The sequence below is a fragment of the Ceratotherium simum genome, chromosome 7 (assembly GCF_057802395.1).
Source record: "Ceratotherium simum simum isolate JZ-2026a chromosome 7, ASM5780239v1, whole genome shotgun sequence".
Classification (NCBI taxonomy): Eukaryota; Metazoa; Chordata; class Mammalia; order Perissodactyla; family Rhinocerotidae; genus Ceratotherium; species Ceratotherium simum.
This window is the reverse complement of record NC_141906.1, coordinates 1,539,390-1,558,375: the sequence shown is the minus strand read 5'-3', so window position 1 is coordinate 1,558,375 and position 18,986 is coordinate 1,539,390. Positions and strand designations below refer to the sequence as shown.

General features: G+C 34.7%; 1 protein-coding gene across 1 annotated transcript in view; it reads right to left on the bottom strand.

The window, feature by feature from the left end:
• Positions 1–18,986, bottom strand: part of DCDC1 (doublecortin domain containing 1) — a 392,270-nt gene that overhangs the window by 306,523 nt on the left and 66,761 nt on the right. Inside the window, exon 7 of the mRNA XM_087433962.1 lies at positions 12,041–12,207. Coding sequence (XP_087290088.1) covers positions 12,041–12,207 — 167 coding nt within the window. The remainder of the gene's footprint in view (positions 1–12,040; positions 12,208–18,986) is intronic.

The following is an 18,986-nucleotide window of genomic DNA, read 5'->3' as shown; positions in this document are numbered from 1 at the left end:
GACAGCCATTTGATAAATTGAGTAGGGTAAAATGTTAATAGATTCTAGGTGGTAGGTATATGGGTGTTCACTGTAAAAATCTTTCAACATTTCTGTATCTTTGAAAAATTTAATAATAGAATATTAGGGAAATGTTTGACTTTACAAAGCCAAGTTAAGGTGTACAGGAGAAAATATAGCCCTGACATAATGTCTGGGGGCTGTGCAATCAGTTCAGTGGGTCCACGTCAGCATTTCAACAGTGCCTCACGTGGAGCAAGGTTAAATCTTGTTTTGAAAAACTTCTGTTTTATATACAAATATGAAAAGGTATGTATATATAATACTGAATTGTAATGTAATAGGTACTTTTTACTGTGGGTTATGACATGAAATATATTCCTTATTATGGATTGCAGTCAAAGAAGTTCAAAGCCACGAATGTAGAAGAAGCATAAAGCTCCAAGTTCACCCCTTTGGGTCTCAAGGGATCATACAGAAGAGAAGTAAGAAAGAAGTAAGATGGAAAGTGATGGAGGTGGGGGAGGAGGCAGCGCTGCAAGCCCCGGGGTTTGGTCGACCACCATCTGCCGTCAGCCCAGAGAGGGGCAGGTGTGTTGGACAAGTTGAGGAGAAGGCTAAGGACAACAGTCTTCCACCTGGGTTCCCATTTGATATTCTGGGAGGCGAATGGACTTAGGCTGCCCCATTCACCAACCTTGGGCAGAAGTGAGGGGATGGGGTCGCAGAGTAAATGCAGTAGAGTAGTGTGTAGGAGGCAGAAAGAGGCTATAATGTAGCTTTCTTGAATTGTTTTCAGTTGGGGTATGGACAAGACCCACAAATTCTCACATGGCCCCTGGGAAACCAAAAGGTAGCAAGTTGTAAGCTAGACGGGCCACAGATATTAAGGCCCAAATGCCTACAATGCCTGTACTGCAGAAGCTGCAGGGTGACCTGCTCAGGCCGTAGGCAAGACGGAGAATGTGGTGGAAAGTCAGTGAAAGCCAAGCTAAGACTAAAACCTCCAGGGAGCACTGCCAACCAAGCAGAGGGCAGCCAGCGGTTCGGAGTTATTACGTCAGCTCCAAAGCTCAGTAACAGACAAGGCCAGTCGGAGACCATGCGACTCAAAGGACCACTTTCCCTCCCTGCACCACGAGGACGCCAAAATACTTGACTCACATGCTATCTAAAACAACTTAGAAAACTAGGTACCCCTCACTTAGAAAACTGTGTGCCAACATTTTAAGTTGACATTTAAAATTTTTTATCATTAGCTTAAAAACAGTTGCAAAGGATGTCTTTTCTGGCATATTATAAACATTGGCATTACTAAATAAAACTATTAAATTTTTCTTTTAAATCTGTCCTGTGAGATTAAATACCAGAGCAATTTTCTATCAACTATCCTCTATTTTTAAAAATATACAGAAAAGCTCTTCTTTAACAATCAGAAAGTTTACACGGTCCTTTTTCTCCTCAACTTCATATTTATATCCCATTTCCTCCTTAACAGAAACACACATATAACAAGAAGGAAAGATTCAGAGTCTTACAAGAAGTTTATGGCACCAATATTTTCAAGTGTCCCTTTGCTAACCACTCCAGGGTGAAGCACTGAGTAGCTTCAGGATGAAGGAGGAGGTGTCTGACTAAGGACAATGGAAGATGGGAAAGGAGAAGTGGCATGCACCTTCCACCACAGGCACATTCTCGGGCAGAATAATTTTAGTAGAAAGTACGTATGGAAGTTGAGAATCTAGTCATTCATTCCTTAAAACTACCCCTCTTGATCTTTGTGCACCTGCAGAAGAACAGCCCAGTTGTGCTTAACTCCCCTACGCCATAAACCCAGATGCCTTCTTGGAAGGAACACAGAAGAAGGCCAGAAATACGAACACCTGAGCCTCTTTATCCAAAAGGCTGAGTGTTACCTAAAGAATTGGTTAAATTATTCGGCCTGCATCAAATTTAGTCTTCACTTCTCCCCCACTACCATGAGTGGTATCTTGTGTGAAAGGTCAAATCAGATTTAGACAAAACTTTAAACATACTCCTTTGCATATCCTGTGTAGTGTCTGTGTGAATTTGCTTTCTTGAAACACGTTATCTCCTTCCTAAAATAAACTCTAGCACATGCTTTCCAAAGTCTGTGACTTTCATTCCCCATCCACAATCCTCAGCCACTCCTGGATACCAGGTGCCTTAATCCTGAGGCTAGGGAAGCCTTTTGGCCTCAGTCTTACCTTCAAAATGGGCCACAAATTTAGCCTTTTTCCCTACCTCCAAATAAAGTTACACCTACAGTCAAAGACATACAGAGACAGAACCAACCCAAGAACACAGTTGTTATAAAACTTTTGTCCCATCACCAGACCATGCTACCTATATGGGTTATGAACTAATATTTTTTATAAATCTTGTAATTATCATGCAAATTTAGAACAATTATGTCATATGGGGGGGTCGTTAGAGTTAATTTTAAGAGTTATCATGTAAAATATACCCAGTGGTTTTAAAATCCTGTTTTGACATTTCTTCATTATTTAATATACTGTGCACTCAAAAAACTATGGGCCTCTCAGCCTCTGAGAGGTCTTATCTACACTCACAGCCCTTACTTCCTCAACATCAATTCTTTCTTCAACCTGATTCACTCTAAGTTTTCATTATCTTTCAAAGGTCACCAATACCTTTTCTGTATCAAATATAACCTGTCTGAAAAGAAATATCAAATATAACCTGTCTGAAAAGAAAAGAACATCTTTCTCACTCCAGCTTCACGTCCCCGCCTGTGTGTCTCCTCTTCAGCCCCCAGGGCCCCAGTTAAGGAAGCTCACCTGGTCTACTCTAACCTCGAGGACAGGCTCTACTCCCATCACTTCTCTATCTTGCTGTCTCATCTTGGACAAACTCTCTTACTGCCACTGCTCTCAACTGTCTTATCTGTAATATTAGTAATAAGAGGTCACCTACATGCGGAATCTAAGAAAAAGTCAAACTCATAGAAACAGAGGGTAGGAAAGGGGCTGTGGGGGGGTAGGGGGTAGGGGAAACAGGGAGAGGTTGGTAAAGGGTATAAACTTGCAGCTGTAAGATGATTAAGGTCTGGGGATCTAATGTAAAACATGGTGACTATAGTTGATAACATTGCAGAAAATAACACTTATAAAAGTGAAATTTGCTAAGAAAGTAGAATTTAATGTTCCTACCAAAGGAATAAATAAATAATCTATAGAGTGATGAGTGTGTTAATTAACTAGACAGTAGGCATCCCTTCACAACATATATGCGTATCAAATCACCACAATGCAGGCTTTACACATCTTACAATTTTACTTGTCACTTATACTTCAGTAAAGCTGGATTAGATGGACTCTCAAGTTCATTTCTACATTAAAACGCTTTCATTCTATTTTTCATTCTATTTTTAATCTTTCTTTTGTTTAATATTTCTTTTAATTAAGTTCCCGTAATACATAGAGTCTGTACCATATATTTTCAGCGCTTAATTATATACTGATAGGCACATTTCCTAACAGTTTTTTGTGGGTACACTTTATCCCCATGGAAGAATGTAAGCTTCTATCCCCAGGAAGAATGTAAGCTTCCTAAGGGCAGGTCTTGGATGGTTCACCTGCATCCTCAACCCTGATTAACACAGACTGAGCACACAGGGAGTATCCAACTGTTCACCATTTCAGCTTGTATTCTTTGGTCGTCTAATTTTTATTCGGGGAGAGGGGATCTTTTCTCACCAGACAAAGTAAGATTAATTCAGCGCCAGAATCACAATCCGGAAGGATACCACACTCTATAGTTTATTTATAGGGCTCCTGAGAGACACTGACAGTCCTAAAGGTGTCCACCTGGTGGTTAGAGGGCGAATAGGTTGTGATCTGTGTGAGGTTTTTTTTTTCCCCACAATTTATTTTGTTTTGTGAAGACTAGATTACCTCATCTACCCCACACTGAATAAAATCCAGATCATGTTAAAAGATCCTTTGTTATTTTGTTAGTCATAGAATGTGAAATCCAATGCCAGATGTATAATTATATATACATTATATATCTGTGTGTATACAGGGTATCTAGTATACCCCATATACAAGTATACAAGTATAATTGGGGCATCTAGACTGAATTTCTTCTTTCCAGAACAGCACTGTCCAATAGAATCTTCAGTGATGCTGTGGCTACTGAGCATTTGAAATGTGGATAGTGAGACTGAGGAAAAGAATTTTTTATTTTACTTAATTATAATTAATTTAAATTTAAAAACCACCTGGGGTGAGTGTATTGGGCAGCACCGCTCCAGAAGATGTGTCTCCCCTGGCTGGCCACGGCTGAGGACGAGGGTCTTTCCAGCACCTCTACTTGCGCTATCATTCTCTTCTCTGACACTTTCAACATTTACCTCCTAGGGACATATATTAAGTGTTGATAAATGGACTCTTATCGTATCCTTTTTCCATGAACAATTGGCCTTTTTAGGAACTTGAAATCTTTTTAAAATATAACCAGATGCTGACTATTTTTTAGGCAATTATGTAAAATTGATTTTCTGACATAGTTAACCTGAGAAAATTTGACTGAAGAGAGTAATAAATTAATGCTTTATTCATTTCTGTCTTATGTTACATATACGAAATATAAGCAAATAAGGAATTACATTATTTGAAAATCAGCAATTTGTTGTTATGAATGATGTTTCTTCAAGCCAATGCTTTTAACAACAACCAGTGAGAGGACACTGCATGTCTCTTAATAAAATAAAGCAAAATAACGATTTTCAAAACTTATACACTTAAGAGTCTCCCTTTCATCAACCAGTAGTCAGACTTAATAATCAAAGATTTCAACTATCGCTGACAATACTGATCAACTTGAATAGAAAATACTAGTCAATCCTAAAGATAGTTAGTTGCTATCTCTAAGAATTTGCCTTCAATACTGTTGCAGTTCTTCAAGGAAAAGAAAAAAAAATTCCTATTCTTGTCCATTCACACAAGTCTTTCCGTGAGCACTACTGTTTGGGGACGAGGGGGTGGCGGGCAGGAGCCCTGAATGTTGACGGAACAGCCAGGATGTCAGGTGAAGATAGAGTGCTGTGCCCTCTCTAACCAGCTGAAGACTCGGCATGATTGTTTTCTTACAAATAATACCTGTGGGTGTTGAAACTGCTCAGGAAATCTATCAAACACACTCTTCCACTTTGCTGCTGTAACTCTATAAAATTTATTCTCCTTTCAAAAGAGTCATAGGCAATAATACCTATAGGTGGTTGAGTAATTTAAAGAAAATTTGTCAGGTCTACTTTCACTTACTTTACGAGAACAATTCCATACTTATTCGGAGGTTTTAAAATGCAACATTTTCTACTCAGTATGATTAAAAATTTTTAAATTAGAGCTCTTCATCTAGTTAAAGAGTTGTCATAAATATAAGTAGAGATAATATAATATTAGGATGTTTGAGGATAAAACTTTGACCAGAAAAGGAAAATAAATTGTTACAATCATTTCCATTTTTTAAAATTATGCAAGTTATCCGCACATAAACGTATGAGAACAGAAAATACCTAAACAGTATATTAGGAAAAAACTCATTACTAATATATTAATGCCAAATTATTTGTTCTCAAGGAAATCTGAAGGCCTAGGTTTACAAATTTATAAAAACTATACAAATTGAAAATAGATAAATGGAGGAACAAAAGTAATAACCTTCGCAGATTAGTTAACTTTCCCTATTAAGTCACCTGTATCCATATTAAGTTTCCTTTATATTAAGTATCATAAAACTCTTAATGCAGATTTTTAAAAATTTTCTTTTACACAATTGGCATTTTCAGTCACAAATTCAGAGGGAGAAAGAGCTCAATAATGCTTAGTTTAAAATGTATTTTTCATATTAGTTTCTTCAAAAAATATAACATTAAATAGTCTTTTAATCAAGAAAAATAAAGTGATAACTAATACTTTTTAAAGTGTTCATTTAAAGATGAAGACATATTCTTAGACAATCCTCAAATGGAACTTACTCTTCATTAAAATGTTCATAATCACATAAGCAGGAAAGTCTATCTTTCTATATATTTATTTTAAAATACCATTTTTAAAGTAAGTTGGCTCTTATTTTTTGAAAGAGTATTTAATATAATATTTAAAAAGATAATACTTTTAGTTGAAAAGTATCCAACTGAGATGTCAATAAAGCTCTCTGTTTTTATATAACTGAATTATTATGCAAAAAAAAGGAAAATTTTTAAGTCTAATTGTTTTCCAAAATGAGTTATTTAATAGTTTTCACAGTAAAAATTTCAATTTTGAGCCAGACATACATATTTGACATTTGGTAGTACAATTCTAAGAGAATTAGAGAAAAATACAGATTTTAAAATTTTTCTGCTGACCTAAATGGCTTTATTACAAGTCAAATGAAATGTTCCATTAAGATAAATGTGTCATGGATAAATGATGGAAAATAAACAGTATTTCAATATTATTTCTTGTTTTATCTCATTGTCATTTTTCCCTCTGTAATAATTACCTATGCACAAACTCTAGATGGCAACATTGCACTTACTGTACTTTCAAGAAAATTGTCACAGTCGGTCCTCACATATCCTCTTTATCAACATTTTATGTGCCACGGATCTATAGCCTCTTATTATAAGTGTAATGAAGCAGAAGTTATTGAAGCATTTTATTGATTGCTCAGATCACAAGTTTACTGCCATACTGAATTGGCACCTTACTCGCTGAAGCAAACTGCTGACACCTTTTTTAAAAAGTGACAACTACATCTATTTCATGACCAGAAATCCATTTTCATCTCTATCAAGACAAGAATGCAATTTTCACTTCATTTAACTGATGTTAGGCCTGCTCAAAGCATGACACTTAGAAAAAGACACAAGTTTAAGGTTCTTAAAATACTTCAAGTAACTAGAATGCAGCTTGGTTTCAGGAAAAAAAAATCCAACAATCACTCACATCTACAAACAAGCTAATATTCTAAAAAATTATCTATCAGAGCTTTTAGAAGCAGTTTTCATTTTGAAACATCTGCAACACTATTTTAATGTTTTTAAGAGTAAGTTACGTTTATATATTATAGATTTTGTTCCAAGGTTTCAAAGGACATCAAGAAGTTCAAAGCTGAAATATTTTGAAATATTGACCCAGGAAGGCAAAAATCAAGAAAACAGCCCAATTTTTAATGTATATACAGATGGAGATCTAATGTACAGTAGGTGACTACAGTTAACAGTACTGTATTATATACTTGAGAGTTGATAAGAGAGAGTAGATCTTGAATGTTCTCGTCACAAAAAAGAAATGGTAATTACCGTGAGTCAATGGAGGTGTTAACTAACCCTACTATAGTAATCATTTAGCAATATATAAGTGTTTCAAATCATCATCACTTTGTACACCTTGTTATACATCAATTATATCTCAAAAAAGCTGGAAAAAAATGTAGCTGGCAAACTAAAAAAAAAGTATATATAGAAAATGAAATAGGAATAGTTATTCCTTCAGTAATTTAGGACTAATAAATGATTTTGATTGACCTAAGGCACAAGATCCAAAAAGACAAACTTTTAACACTTCTTTCATAGGAAATTAAAATATTAAGATTCTTTTAAAAATGTTTTTTGCAATAAATAAATTCTGTCAGCACTAAATGTAATTCAGCATATTTTGAACTGAATCTATTCTGAATAGAATTATATTATTATTATTGGTTTGATATATAAGTACCAAACTTATTGAAAGTGCGGGTAAAGTGAACCAACATTAACTTATGAAATTTTTTAAATAAAATCTAAGTGCTTTGGTAGAGGTTAGTTTAATGTGATAACAAAATTCATTTCAGTTTTAAACTGCAAAACCAATATATGCTGAAGTTGGATGATCATTTCCTCATCTAATTATATGCCCACTAAATAAAATTACAGTTCAGTTCCAATTTAAAAACTGAAACCTAATTTTTGAAATAGAAATTTAGTATCTAAGATTTTTAAACCCAATGCATCAAACATGGAACATTTAGAAATAGCATCTAATAGCATTTGAAAAAGTACTTTCCTTAAATTAATAAACAAAAAGGACCATATACACACAAAAAAATTTAAATCACTCAGGTAGAAAATTATAGTTTTCAACAAACTTTAGTAAGTAATGATCTATTACAAATAGCCCACATATATATTTCCAGAATAAAATTACAGAAATAAAACATTTCCCTGCAGCTTCAGACATAAAGAAAAGTTGTCAGTTTTTTTCAACACACTGCTGAAGTTTAAAAAATGCTGCCAGATTTTAAGAAATATTTGAGGGTGTTTTTCTGTTTCATTTTTTTTAAGTAAGCAAGCAAGCTAAAATTTAATTTCAAAGTTGATCATTTCTTTCCAAAGTGCTGAAAATTAGGAGTAGAATTAAAAATTTCTTCAAATGTTTTCATGTCTTAACCACCACGGGGACTGTGACCTTCTTCATAATTCACATGGTGGTTAAGACATGAGGGTTAGACGCTTGTTTCCTTTGTTTCTCTCTGAGTTTCAGAAACGACCGTGCAATCTATAACAACTGCCAAGCTACACTGTGAACCACTTTCAGTGATTAAAACTGTACGTTTATGAGCTCTTTTAAAAACCCTATCTTAGAAGTGTGCAATGCATTCATTACATAAAACTCCAGGAATTTTGTTGGTTGGGGGAAAATAATTCAAAAGAGTATCAAAATTGAGAAGACATTTCCAGAAATAAATGTTTCCCCAAAATCCCATTTGTACTTAAGATCAGCCGTTCTGAAGCGTTATTTACATGGCCTCCTGGCACAGTTCCACGGACTTTTACGCGTCTCTACAGTGCTTCTGAACAGACTGACATATATTTTGTGTACTAACAGCAACTAAAAGCTCTATGTAGGATCATAAATAAAGAAGATCATGTTTAAAAATCACTAATATCATTTTAAAAGGTAGTGCAGTCTTGTGTTTTGGCCCCTGTTTAGTTGTGTTAGGCCCATGAATGACAGCTTCCCTGCTTGAAGCACACAGAAAGCACAGCCTTCCTCATTCACTGACAGGACTGTGGCCTTTTCACACGTTCCTTCCACAGCAGTGTTTGTCCCCAAACACTGGAACTCGACACAATGGCATTCCTGCTCCAACACCCCCACCAACAGCACCAAGACACAACGAGAATGCTAATGAGACAGAACAGCCATCGCTGAAAGTGTTAACTGCATTTCATAGGAGCACGTTTATGCCACTTCAAAGATTACCAATTAAACAGATTCTGCTTAGCTCTGAGGAATTTCTAAGACGTTTCCACTTTTAAGGAAATAAATGTGATAAATGTAAGACTAAGTGACTTTATGCTGTCCTAAATATAATATCTCATTTTATATACACGAATCAGTATATATTGAAGACCACACTAATGTAGTGGGCTTAATTCAGTTGCATGCTATAATAGCCACGTTAAAGTTAAAAACTGAAAAATGAATAAGTTCATAACATAAAACCAGTAGTTCTGACTTTTCTTTTAAAGCTATATTATTACAATTTATTTAAAAGAAATTTCCTTTGGGAATTCCAAAACATCAATTTAAAGTCTATAATCTTTTGACAGAATCCCAGCAAAACAATATCATTGTTTTTATGTATGATCTCAGAAGTAGAATAAATGGAAATGATATCAAGAGTTCATATAATCCTATAATTTATAAGCTTAGATTTGTTAAGGGAACAGGAATCATCTATCTCCATTTTACCTATCTACTGATTCCTTAACACAATCCTATATAAAACTAAATAAAAAAGGCTATCCCTAAGGTCAAACGAAGTAAATGCAGTTCAAATAAAGTTCATGAATGCTAATAGGGATATCTACTAAGAAATCCTTCTCACAAATAAAGCTATTGCCAGTCTTAACACTTAACCACTGATGACCTGATAATGGTACCACTACAGTGACTTTTCCAAACATCGCAAATAATTTTAAATTGTCATGATATAACAATACAAAAGAGACTCAAGAATACATATAAATGAGCATATCTAAAAGAAACAGAAATTTGCATGGAAATGCATAATAGGCAAATTTCCACGTCTTTTTCTTCATCTTTATATTTTAAAATAAAACGAAGTATCATATTAAAACTGTTGAGTGCAAGCTTTAAGTTATTACAACTGAGCAAAAGAAAAAAAGTTTAGTTAGGAAGGGCAAAGATCCTAGATTTTTAAATATTCCTAAATTTTGCATAATATTAGAAGTCATAATGTTGATGATATAGACAATTTCAGATGCTCAGACGTCTAGAAATGCTAAAAATGTTAATTTTTGCTCATATTTACATTTAATATTTATTTTAATAAAATGTATTTTTCATCAATTTTGAGTCATAAAGTTAAAATCAAAGCAGTAATTCTTAAAGCATTTTCTTCTCTCGCAATACACAGAACTCTTTTCAATCTAGTCCAACTCTTTACATCCATTAAAATTTTAAACGTTTAGGACAATGGAAGAAAAAAACATGCCATAACTACTTTCCAAGCTGTTTCTTATCTCTAACACCCTCATTTTTCATAAAACTTACTAAGTTTTTGTTAGATTTGACTTAAACAGTAGTGTTCCGGCATTGGAAAACAGTCTCACATTTTCTTTAACATTAAATAATTTTAAACCGTCTAATAAGTGGAATCAAACCATTTAATACCAAATGATTGCAATTAAATTGGTCATAATCCAGTTTATAATATCATTATATATTAAAAGTTAAATAATATTTCAGTTAAAATAGTTTAATCTAAATACAATAAAGTATATTTCACACCAGTTTTTATATATGATATCAACTTAATAAAGATTAAAAATGTTTGGATTTTTATTTTTTCATATTTATTATTATAAATAGCCTTATATATGTTAATTATTAATTACATTTCTGAATCCACTGAAACTAATTAACTAATCAAACCAATCACATTTTGAGAATAAAAGTTTCTCACGGGAAGCTGTTTCTTGTTAGTTCTGGATACCTTAGTCCAAGAATTCATTGCAGTCAACACAGGTTGTTCTTTTCCAAAGCAGACAGCAGGAGGCGCTGTGTGTACACTAGGACTGAGTCTCATTCCCACTTCCCCGCCCCCTGCACTCAGAGAATAACAGCACGATGCTTTCAAAATACTCATGTTCCAGCAGCCGGTGGCCTGAGAAAGTGAGCCCAGTTCCAGACTGGAGCCTCCCAGTTAGAAAGGCAAAACCCAGCCCTTCTTTAACGTGGTAAAACGTATGCTTAAGACCAAGTGTGAAGAGGGTTCTAAAAATGTGGCAAGTCCATTCTTATTTTATAAATGGCATGGAACAGTCTGCTTTACAACGTGAACTCTGCTTTAAGATGGTCAGTCCCTATAAATAGCTATAAAAATATCAGAGACTTTACACACACACAATCACAAGTATGGAATGGATACTTAGAAATTAAAGGACAAAATCTAGTTTAACCTGATTCAAAAACATTAATCCTATTTCTATTCTTTCCTGAAACATGCAAGTTAAATAAGCATAAATGAAGTAAGTTACTCTTGACGTGAAGTTAATTCACAATTTAATTTCCCAAAATATAACTGGTTATATTTTAGCCCAACTTCTAAATTAGCAATTCTGATTTCATATTGAAAAATAAAATAAAATAAAAAAGAAGGCTGAAACTTTAAACCTTCAAATGCCTTAGGAGCTACTCATTTTCTTATTTAAAGTAACTGTCTATAGATTTCTACATAAGGAGTTGCCTTGCCTTTGCACAGTATGCAGCAAGAAAAGACGAGACATATGACATCCTATACCAAAAGACAGACACAATCAGCCCCATTCTTGTTGGCTTTGAGATTACAGAAGAAGCATTTTGGCTTCCTAACGGGCACTGAGCTCACAAAATACGTATCGCAGTTCTTTTATGACACGATGCCAACCATTGTCTCTAAACAACCAAGTATATTTTCAAACATATAATAAAGCAGTTTTTAAAGAGGGATGACTCACCTGCTTATAATATTTTTCTGCAGACTTTAATCGTTGGTACAAGGCCAAAAGAACTCCTTGAAGGTACATCTTAGCTCCTGAGGGGCTGAAACCTTCTCCCTTAGAGACCCAAACTGGTCCCCGCAAAGGTGTGATGGAATTTTGCAGGCATTTTTCAAGCAGAGGAACTATGCGAGAAAATAAGAGAAAATAAATTCTTTTGACCCAACTGAAATACACTGCCTGGAACACAGCCTCAATACCAGAGCTAACTCTTAACATCTATTATTTATATCTGACCTGGGTTAAGTCTTATAGAGGCATTACTAGTGGCCACCATGAAGGATGTATTTATATTGAGACACCCCCCATGCAAGACTCATAAGCTTTGTGAGCACACCTGAGTAGTTCTGAAGTGTGCCTAACTAGCTGCACAGAGTGTCATGGTGTGCACTGATTGCCTTATCTTCTCATTTATCACAGATGAGTTGGAACAAACCTTGCTGAAATCTACTTGCATTGTCCTGATAAAATTGTAAGATCCATGTTGTTTCTGCGTATAGCTTCCCGTAGGGGAGTCTATGTACCTAAAATATCACATCTGGAAATTATTCATAAAATATAATCTACACCTTGATATAAGCCATCCTATTTAAGTCTTTTCACTGCCATTGCTTAAATAACCCATAAAACAGTGTGGCAAGGCTGTTTAAAAATAGGGGGGAGAAACTTAAGCAAGCATTTTATCATGCTCTTTTGTTTTTAAGTTTCTGGGATATAAGCTAGTCAGAGACTCAGGAATGCTATTCCCGTGCACATTTTGCAAACAGATAGAAGATATTTACTTGTGGGCCTGTACCGCAACATCCATATGGACTTGACAGACGTTTATACACTTTTTCAGATGATTAGCTTATAAAGTCTTTCTAGTGTAAAACAGTCAAATAACATGGCAGCTAGCTAACATTTTTCAAGATTTAAGTTCCCTCTGAAATGCCAGAAATAAAGAAATTTTTAAAAATCTTAGGAACACTGGGGAACCCAGAAAAATGAAAGTATATCATTTTTTTAACTTGGTCTTTACTTAAGTGTGTACATGTAACACAACATAAACATACAAAATAACTATATGGCTTGGCTACCTTATTCTGATACATATTCTTACTAGAAAGGAAATTAAATAGATCACCAGCAAAGAATTGGTTATGTTATATGTTGCATATTTTATGCAGAGAGGCCCAGCATAGCAATCTGGAAACTGAATTACAATTAGGTTCAGCTGAGCTGCTAAGCAGCTGAGTTACGCTAATGGCCTTTGCTACTGGTATTCTGCTGAATTTTGCTCTTAGTAAGAAAGTTATGCATTTTATGGCACAAAGTTCTGCAACTCCCTACCAAAGCACAATTTAAATTCTTTCTAACATAGTCAACACTAAGGAGAATGTTGGAAATAGAGCTTAAGATGTTCTAAGACTTTATAAACAAATTTAAAAGGAAATTATGACCCAATGACTGTTTAGACATCTTTAGATGTGTGCATGAAATTCACTCACCCAGCCTGAGAAATTAATTCCTAAAATTCACATATCAAACCATTTTTATACTCCTAAAGCAACTGCTTTTCTCTACAAGTTTTATCATAAAAAATACCTCAAACTTTTTAAAAATAGATCACATATATTATAAAAGAAATAAAAAGCAAAAGAGAAATAAACTTATTTTTAGAATGATAACTCTTCAATCTTTCAAAAAATGTATACTAATGTATACTAATCAATCTTGATTATAATTTTTCCTAAAGAAACCTAGCTTAAGAATCATCGGCGCTTTTAGTTAACTGCTACAACATTCATATATTACTATGTATTGGATTTTAATTTGCAAACTTTTAATTGGTACACTCATTGAACGTAGTATAGCTTTTGAACATGGAAAGGCATTACATATTGAGAAGTAGGTGATAAAGTTGAATGATTTACAATTTAGATTGAATCTTGAATTTAAACCTGAGCAAATTTTATCAGATTCTCTAGTCTTACAGCCTTATTCATCTATGGTTGTCGCAAAATAATTTCCAAATTCTTTATGTCAGCACAAGGGATTCCAAAGAAGAATTTCATAGATCTTCTAACACAAAACTCTACTTTTTTCAGAGTTTGTACCCTCCATAAGAATTTAAGACAAAATACAGCTTAGAAAAAAATATATAGATTGTATCAAAACGCAAGCAGTGTCAGAACTGATGTAGGATGGAAAAAAGCCCCCATGTTCCACATGATTTATATAATTAGGAATACTATGGAAACCAGAAACAGCAAAGCAAAGAAAGCAGTATTCACAAGCAGGTTTTATAAGGGACTTCAGAATCTGCTCTGAACTTGTTGAATAATCTGTTCAGTATTCCAGAATCTCCCTGCTGGAAGCAGGGTCCTCATTATAACCACGAGAGTGCTAATAAAGGTTAGCCTCTGAACTAGGGATTAGAAGGCCCTTTCTTTTTGGAAGCTGCAAACTAGTAACTTTGATGATATTCTTGAAAAGGAAGACAAAGCACACTCCAAGAACAAACAATGTTTCCACTAACTAGGAAGGTACAGAAAACATAAGAAAATGATATGCCTAAATCTTAGAGGAAGTATAAATAAGCTTACTATATTGAAAAAATAAAATTTATGAATCAGTTAGAATTAAAGAACTCTCCATAAAAAAGAAGGCATGGCCTAAAATGATAGTTTTGAAATATAACAGAGTAATTGATTAAAAAAGAAGTCAGTTGACTTTTCAACCCCAACCATAGATTTTAACATGAGTGTGAATTATTTTTTAATACCAAAGAAGACTCATAAGTGGTCTAAATCAATGGTTTTCTCTCTTTTACGTAGAGTTCTCCCTTTCTCTGTTTCTGAAGCTTCTCCTTCAAACTGCTACTCAGAAATATTGCCTCATTCAAGAAGGTAAGCTGGCTCTTACTATCCTATGTTCCTTTAACACTGGTGTGCACAGCCACCCACAGCATATCTTCTTACATCTGAGGCCTTATTACAGGTGTTCTACCTATTTGCACCTATTTACATGACTGCAACAAGAACTTTGTTTTTCTGTAATTTCAGTATTTTCATTAAGCAAGTCCTCAATATTTTTATTAGATAAATGGCTTGCAAATTAATCATTCCTCAAATTTATCAATAATGCATAGATCAGTCAAATGTGATCGTTCCATTGGGATCGATTCCACTACTGGGAAGGTAAACTTATATGGATGATAGCTTTTTATCCATTTTGTTTATTCTCAAGTTATGACTATAGGGCAAACTGAAATTAATCCAAGAGTTTCAATGGGTTTGGAGTTAAGACTGAGGATGCTGGGTAAATAGATCATGTAACCAAAAGGAGTAACTTCACTGGATAAGAGTTAGTACTGAGCATCATGGGTAAATGGATCACATGGTTAAAAGGAGTAACTATATTAATTTCATAACTATCAACTGGTACTTTTTTCACTCACGCTGTTCTATTTCTGCTGCACTTCTTCCCCCTCTTTTCACCTGTTAATATATTCTTGTCTTTCAAGGTTCACATCAAATGTTAACTCCTCTGGCAAAATATCCCAAGTTATGTAGGCAGAACTAATTGTTCCCTCCTCCATGTTTCCCAGAGCACTGTTTATACTTTTATTTTTCCGTTATCGATTTGTATTAGTCCTTCTCCATTCCCACGTCCATCCTCCAGTAAATCATGAACCCTTTGGGGTTTGAGGACATGGTGTTTCTCAGTTTGGTAAAAGCAGTGCTCGGTAAGGTCTGCTGGATGAGTAAATGGCACTTCGGATATACTGCAGTCTTTTAGGTAGTTTAAGTTTAAGAACCACAAGTCCAACTACACACAATCTCTTAGAATCTGTAACTTTCTATGACCAAATGAAAATCTGATCAAAATTTGATACATAAATATGATATAACAGAATTTTGAAGCACATTTAGGGTATGTACAACTGTTTTATTTTAATTTTCCTTATAAAATTATCTTGAAGACTAAGGAGGAAAATAAATATAAAAAGAAAACAATACAATTTGGCAATGAAGCATTAACTAGCCAGGAGAAGGCCAGAGGTGCGTACTAAAATGTCTTGGAAAATCCTTATGTGCTTCATCCTACCCTGTCATAAATCATGCTACTATGGGGCAAAAAAAAAAAACACAACACAATAAAACTTAAATAACAGAGCAATAATATTAGATTAAGGTCAAAATAGCTATTTTAAATAATAAAGGTAATTCCCTCTAAGAACGCTCAACACAATGAATTCAAATGCTATTCATAAGAAAATAAACTGTTCAGCCTTCAAGAGAACCTTATATCAAAACCACTCTTTACTGATAAGAAGCTTGAACTTATTTGGATTCATGATGGGAGCAGTACAAGGATTTTTGACAAGGAGCCAAAAATCCCTCTAAAGAGAAATCACAAAGCTAATGAAACTTACCAAGTAGATATAGACTGGAACATCCTGTCAAGTTCTATACCTAGGGAATATAATCGCTCTCCAAAAGCAACATTTTACATTAAAAGACACACTTTGCATCCTGCATTTGACTCTATTAATGGAAAAGTAAAAAGAGGATTTTTTAATTAATATATTGTCAAAAAGCACTGGAAATAATCAAAGGCTTTAATAACCTGCTTCCAATTAAAAATTAAAATTCATGCCAATTAAATATCCAGAATCATAATTTACACATGATTGTAATTTTCACATTTCAGTCAGAGTACATGAAACTATGAAAAAAGAGCCCGCCGGAGCATAATTCCCTGTAAAGAAAGTTCTACAGGCTCTGAGGCAGCAAGTTTCAGACCCCAGGCTCAAAAATACTCAGCTATTGTCAGCGAATGTCATTTGGAAATTTCCCACCAATTCAAATGAAATTTACTTTAAAAATGAAGTTGATCTAAAAACTCTTTTTTGGATGAAATAAAGTGAGTTCTTAAAGGAAGCTAAGATTTGACTGCTTCCCACCCAGGAGGGACGCCTACAGGGAGTCTGAGCTAGTGCTAAGGGGGGGGGGGGGGGGGGGTGTGTGTTAACGCTCCGTACCCAGCTCTAGGTAATGGCTGGAGTTCTCGGTCCCAGAGCAACCAGCAGACGCCACTCAAAAGCATGGTCTGCTGGAAAGAGTGAATGATGGAGAGCATACCGTCTCCTATGTTGCTTGAGTTATATCACTATATTTTTATCCAGACAAAACTAAACTAACAGCTGGGGTGTACTTTTGTTTACATGCTATATGTCAAATCTTATTGTCCCTAAGGTACTTAGGAGAAAAGATTTAGCCGTTATTTTCTTAAATACCAATGCCCACCCAAATTTGGATTTTTCCTCCACTGAGCAAAATGACAGGCACACGGTTGCCATACTGAGAGCAATCTTTCACAGCCGCTTTAGTTTTCGGTGATCCTGTTAAACTGACGGCATGTTGCCGTGGGGTCTACAGTGCTACAACACTGCTGTAAGAGACAGTGATTCGTATGATAGGCTCAAACAGAACAGGGATGCACTGGGGGGAGGAATTTCATAGGTCATATTGTTTTTACCTGAGTAAAATTTCCTCTAGACGTTGTGACCTTTACAGAACACCTGGTTATTTTAATTGCTGATATGTGGGTGAACGCTGACATGGGGCTTAGCAAGTATGAATCTCAGAAGTCTCCTCCGCTGTGAAAATGCAGCCTGAGTCCCGTCTTTTCTTAAGCGGCACGAAGCAGCTGTGCATTGAACACGCTGCACACCTTCTGCTTGAGCAAGTGGACCCAAAGGGCGTGAATTGTTAATGCCTTGCTGCTTTGCTTCACGGCTCGTGATTGATCATTTGTAACTATATCTACTCCTTGTTCCATGAAATCAAGTATGGAGTAATGGGTTCATCAGATTTGGGGGTTAAATTGAGAGTGAAGAGGTACTGTGTGTGGAAATAAGAGTTGCCATGTTCAGGGCTGGCCTTGTAACAGCATGGAATCTAAAGGCGATATTCAAAACCACTTCACTCATCATACGCTTACTGATTCTGAATAGGACCCATTTGCAGGGGACCTTTGGTAGTTTTCCAATGGGCTTTATGCCTCTCTCTACTCCACCACCACGCACATCTTTTTTCATACACCCCCAGTGGCACACTGGGAGAACAGGTCAGCATACACAATTCATTTATTTAAATAACTTGGTTTATAGAAGTAGAAATAAGCTGGGATTCTATTATCTGAGTCTTGCCTTCCTCCTCAACAAAAGTAATTGTGTGTGTGTCTTTGAATACAAGTATTTTGTGAACTCAATTTCTTGGGCATCTAAAATATTTGATATTTACTAATAATGTAAAATAATTGAATTGATATATGTACAACTTTAAGGTTACTTAAAGAAATGTTGAGAACTAACTATATCCAATCTATTTTTTTGCGGGGATGGTCTATACTAATACATAATAATTGAATATGTATGATCTGCTTTGGTAAACTTTAAAGCTCTACACAAAAATTTAAATTATTATCTTAGAGTTAATTTTGGAAAGTACAATGCATGGACCTTAATAAATAAAACCAACAAAAATGAGAAGTAAAGGTCTTTAGAAATGTCATTATGTAATTGCTTGCTGTAATAACACTTTTTTTTACATTATTATTTTTTATTTTTATTACTATTCAGAAAAGCTTAACCCAAACGGTGTTAATAAGGCACCAATTAACTTTTGACCCAGTAGGAAAAGATGTAATAGAAAACATAGTAAAACTTTGAAACACAATCAAATATACAAAGCACTCATGTATGTAAGTGACATTCAAAAGCAAGCTAACTGTAAAATGTCTCAAAACTCTACTATTAGGTTGTAAAGTCACAACTAATACAAATTTTAAAAATGTAGCTGGATCCTTTTCCTTTTTCTTTTTCTTTTTTTCTTTCTTTTTTTCAGTCTCAAAA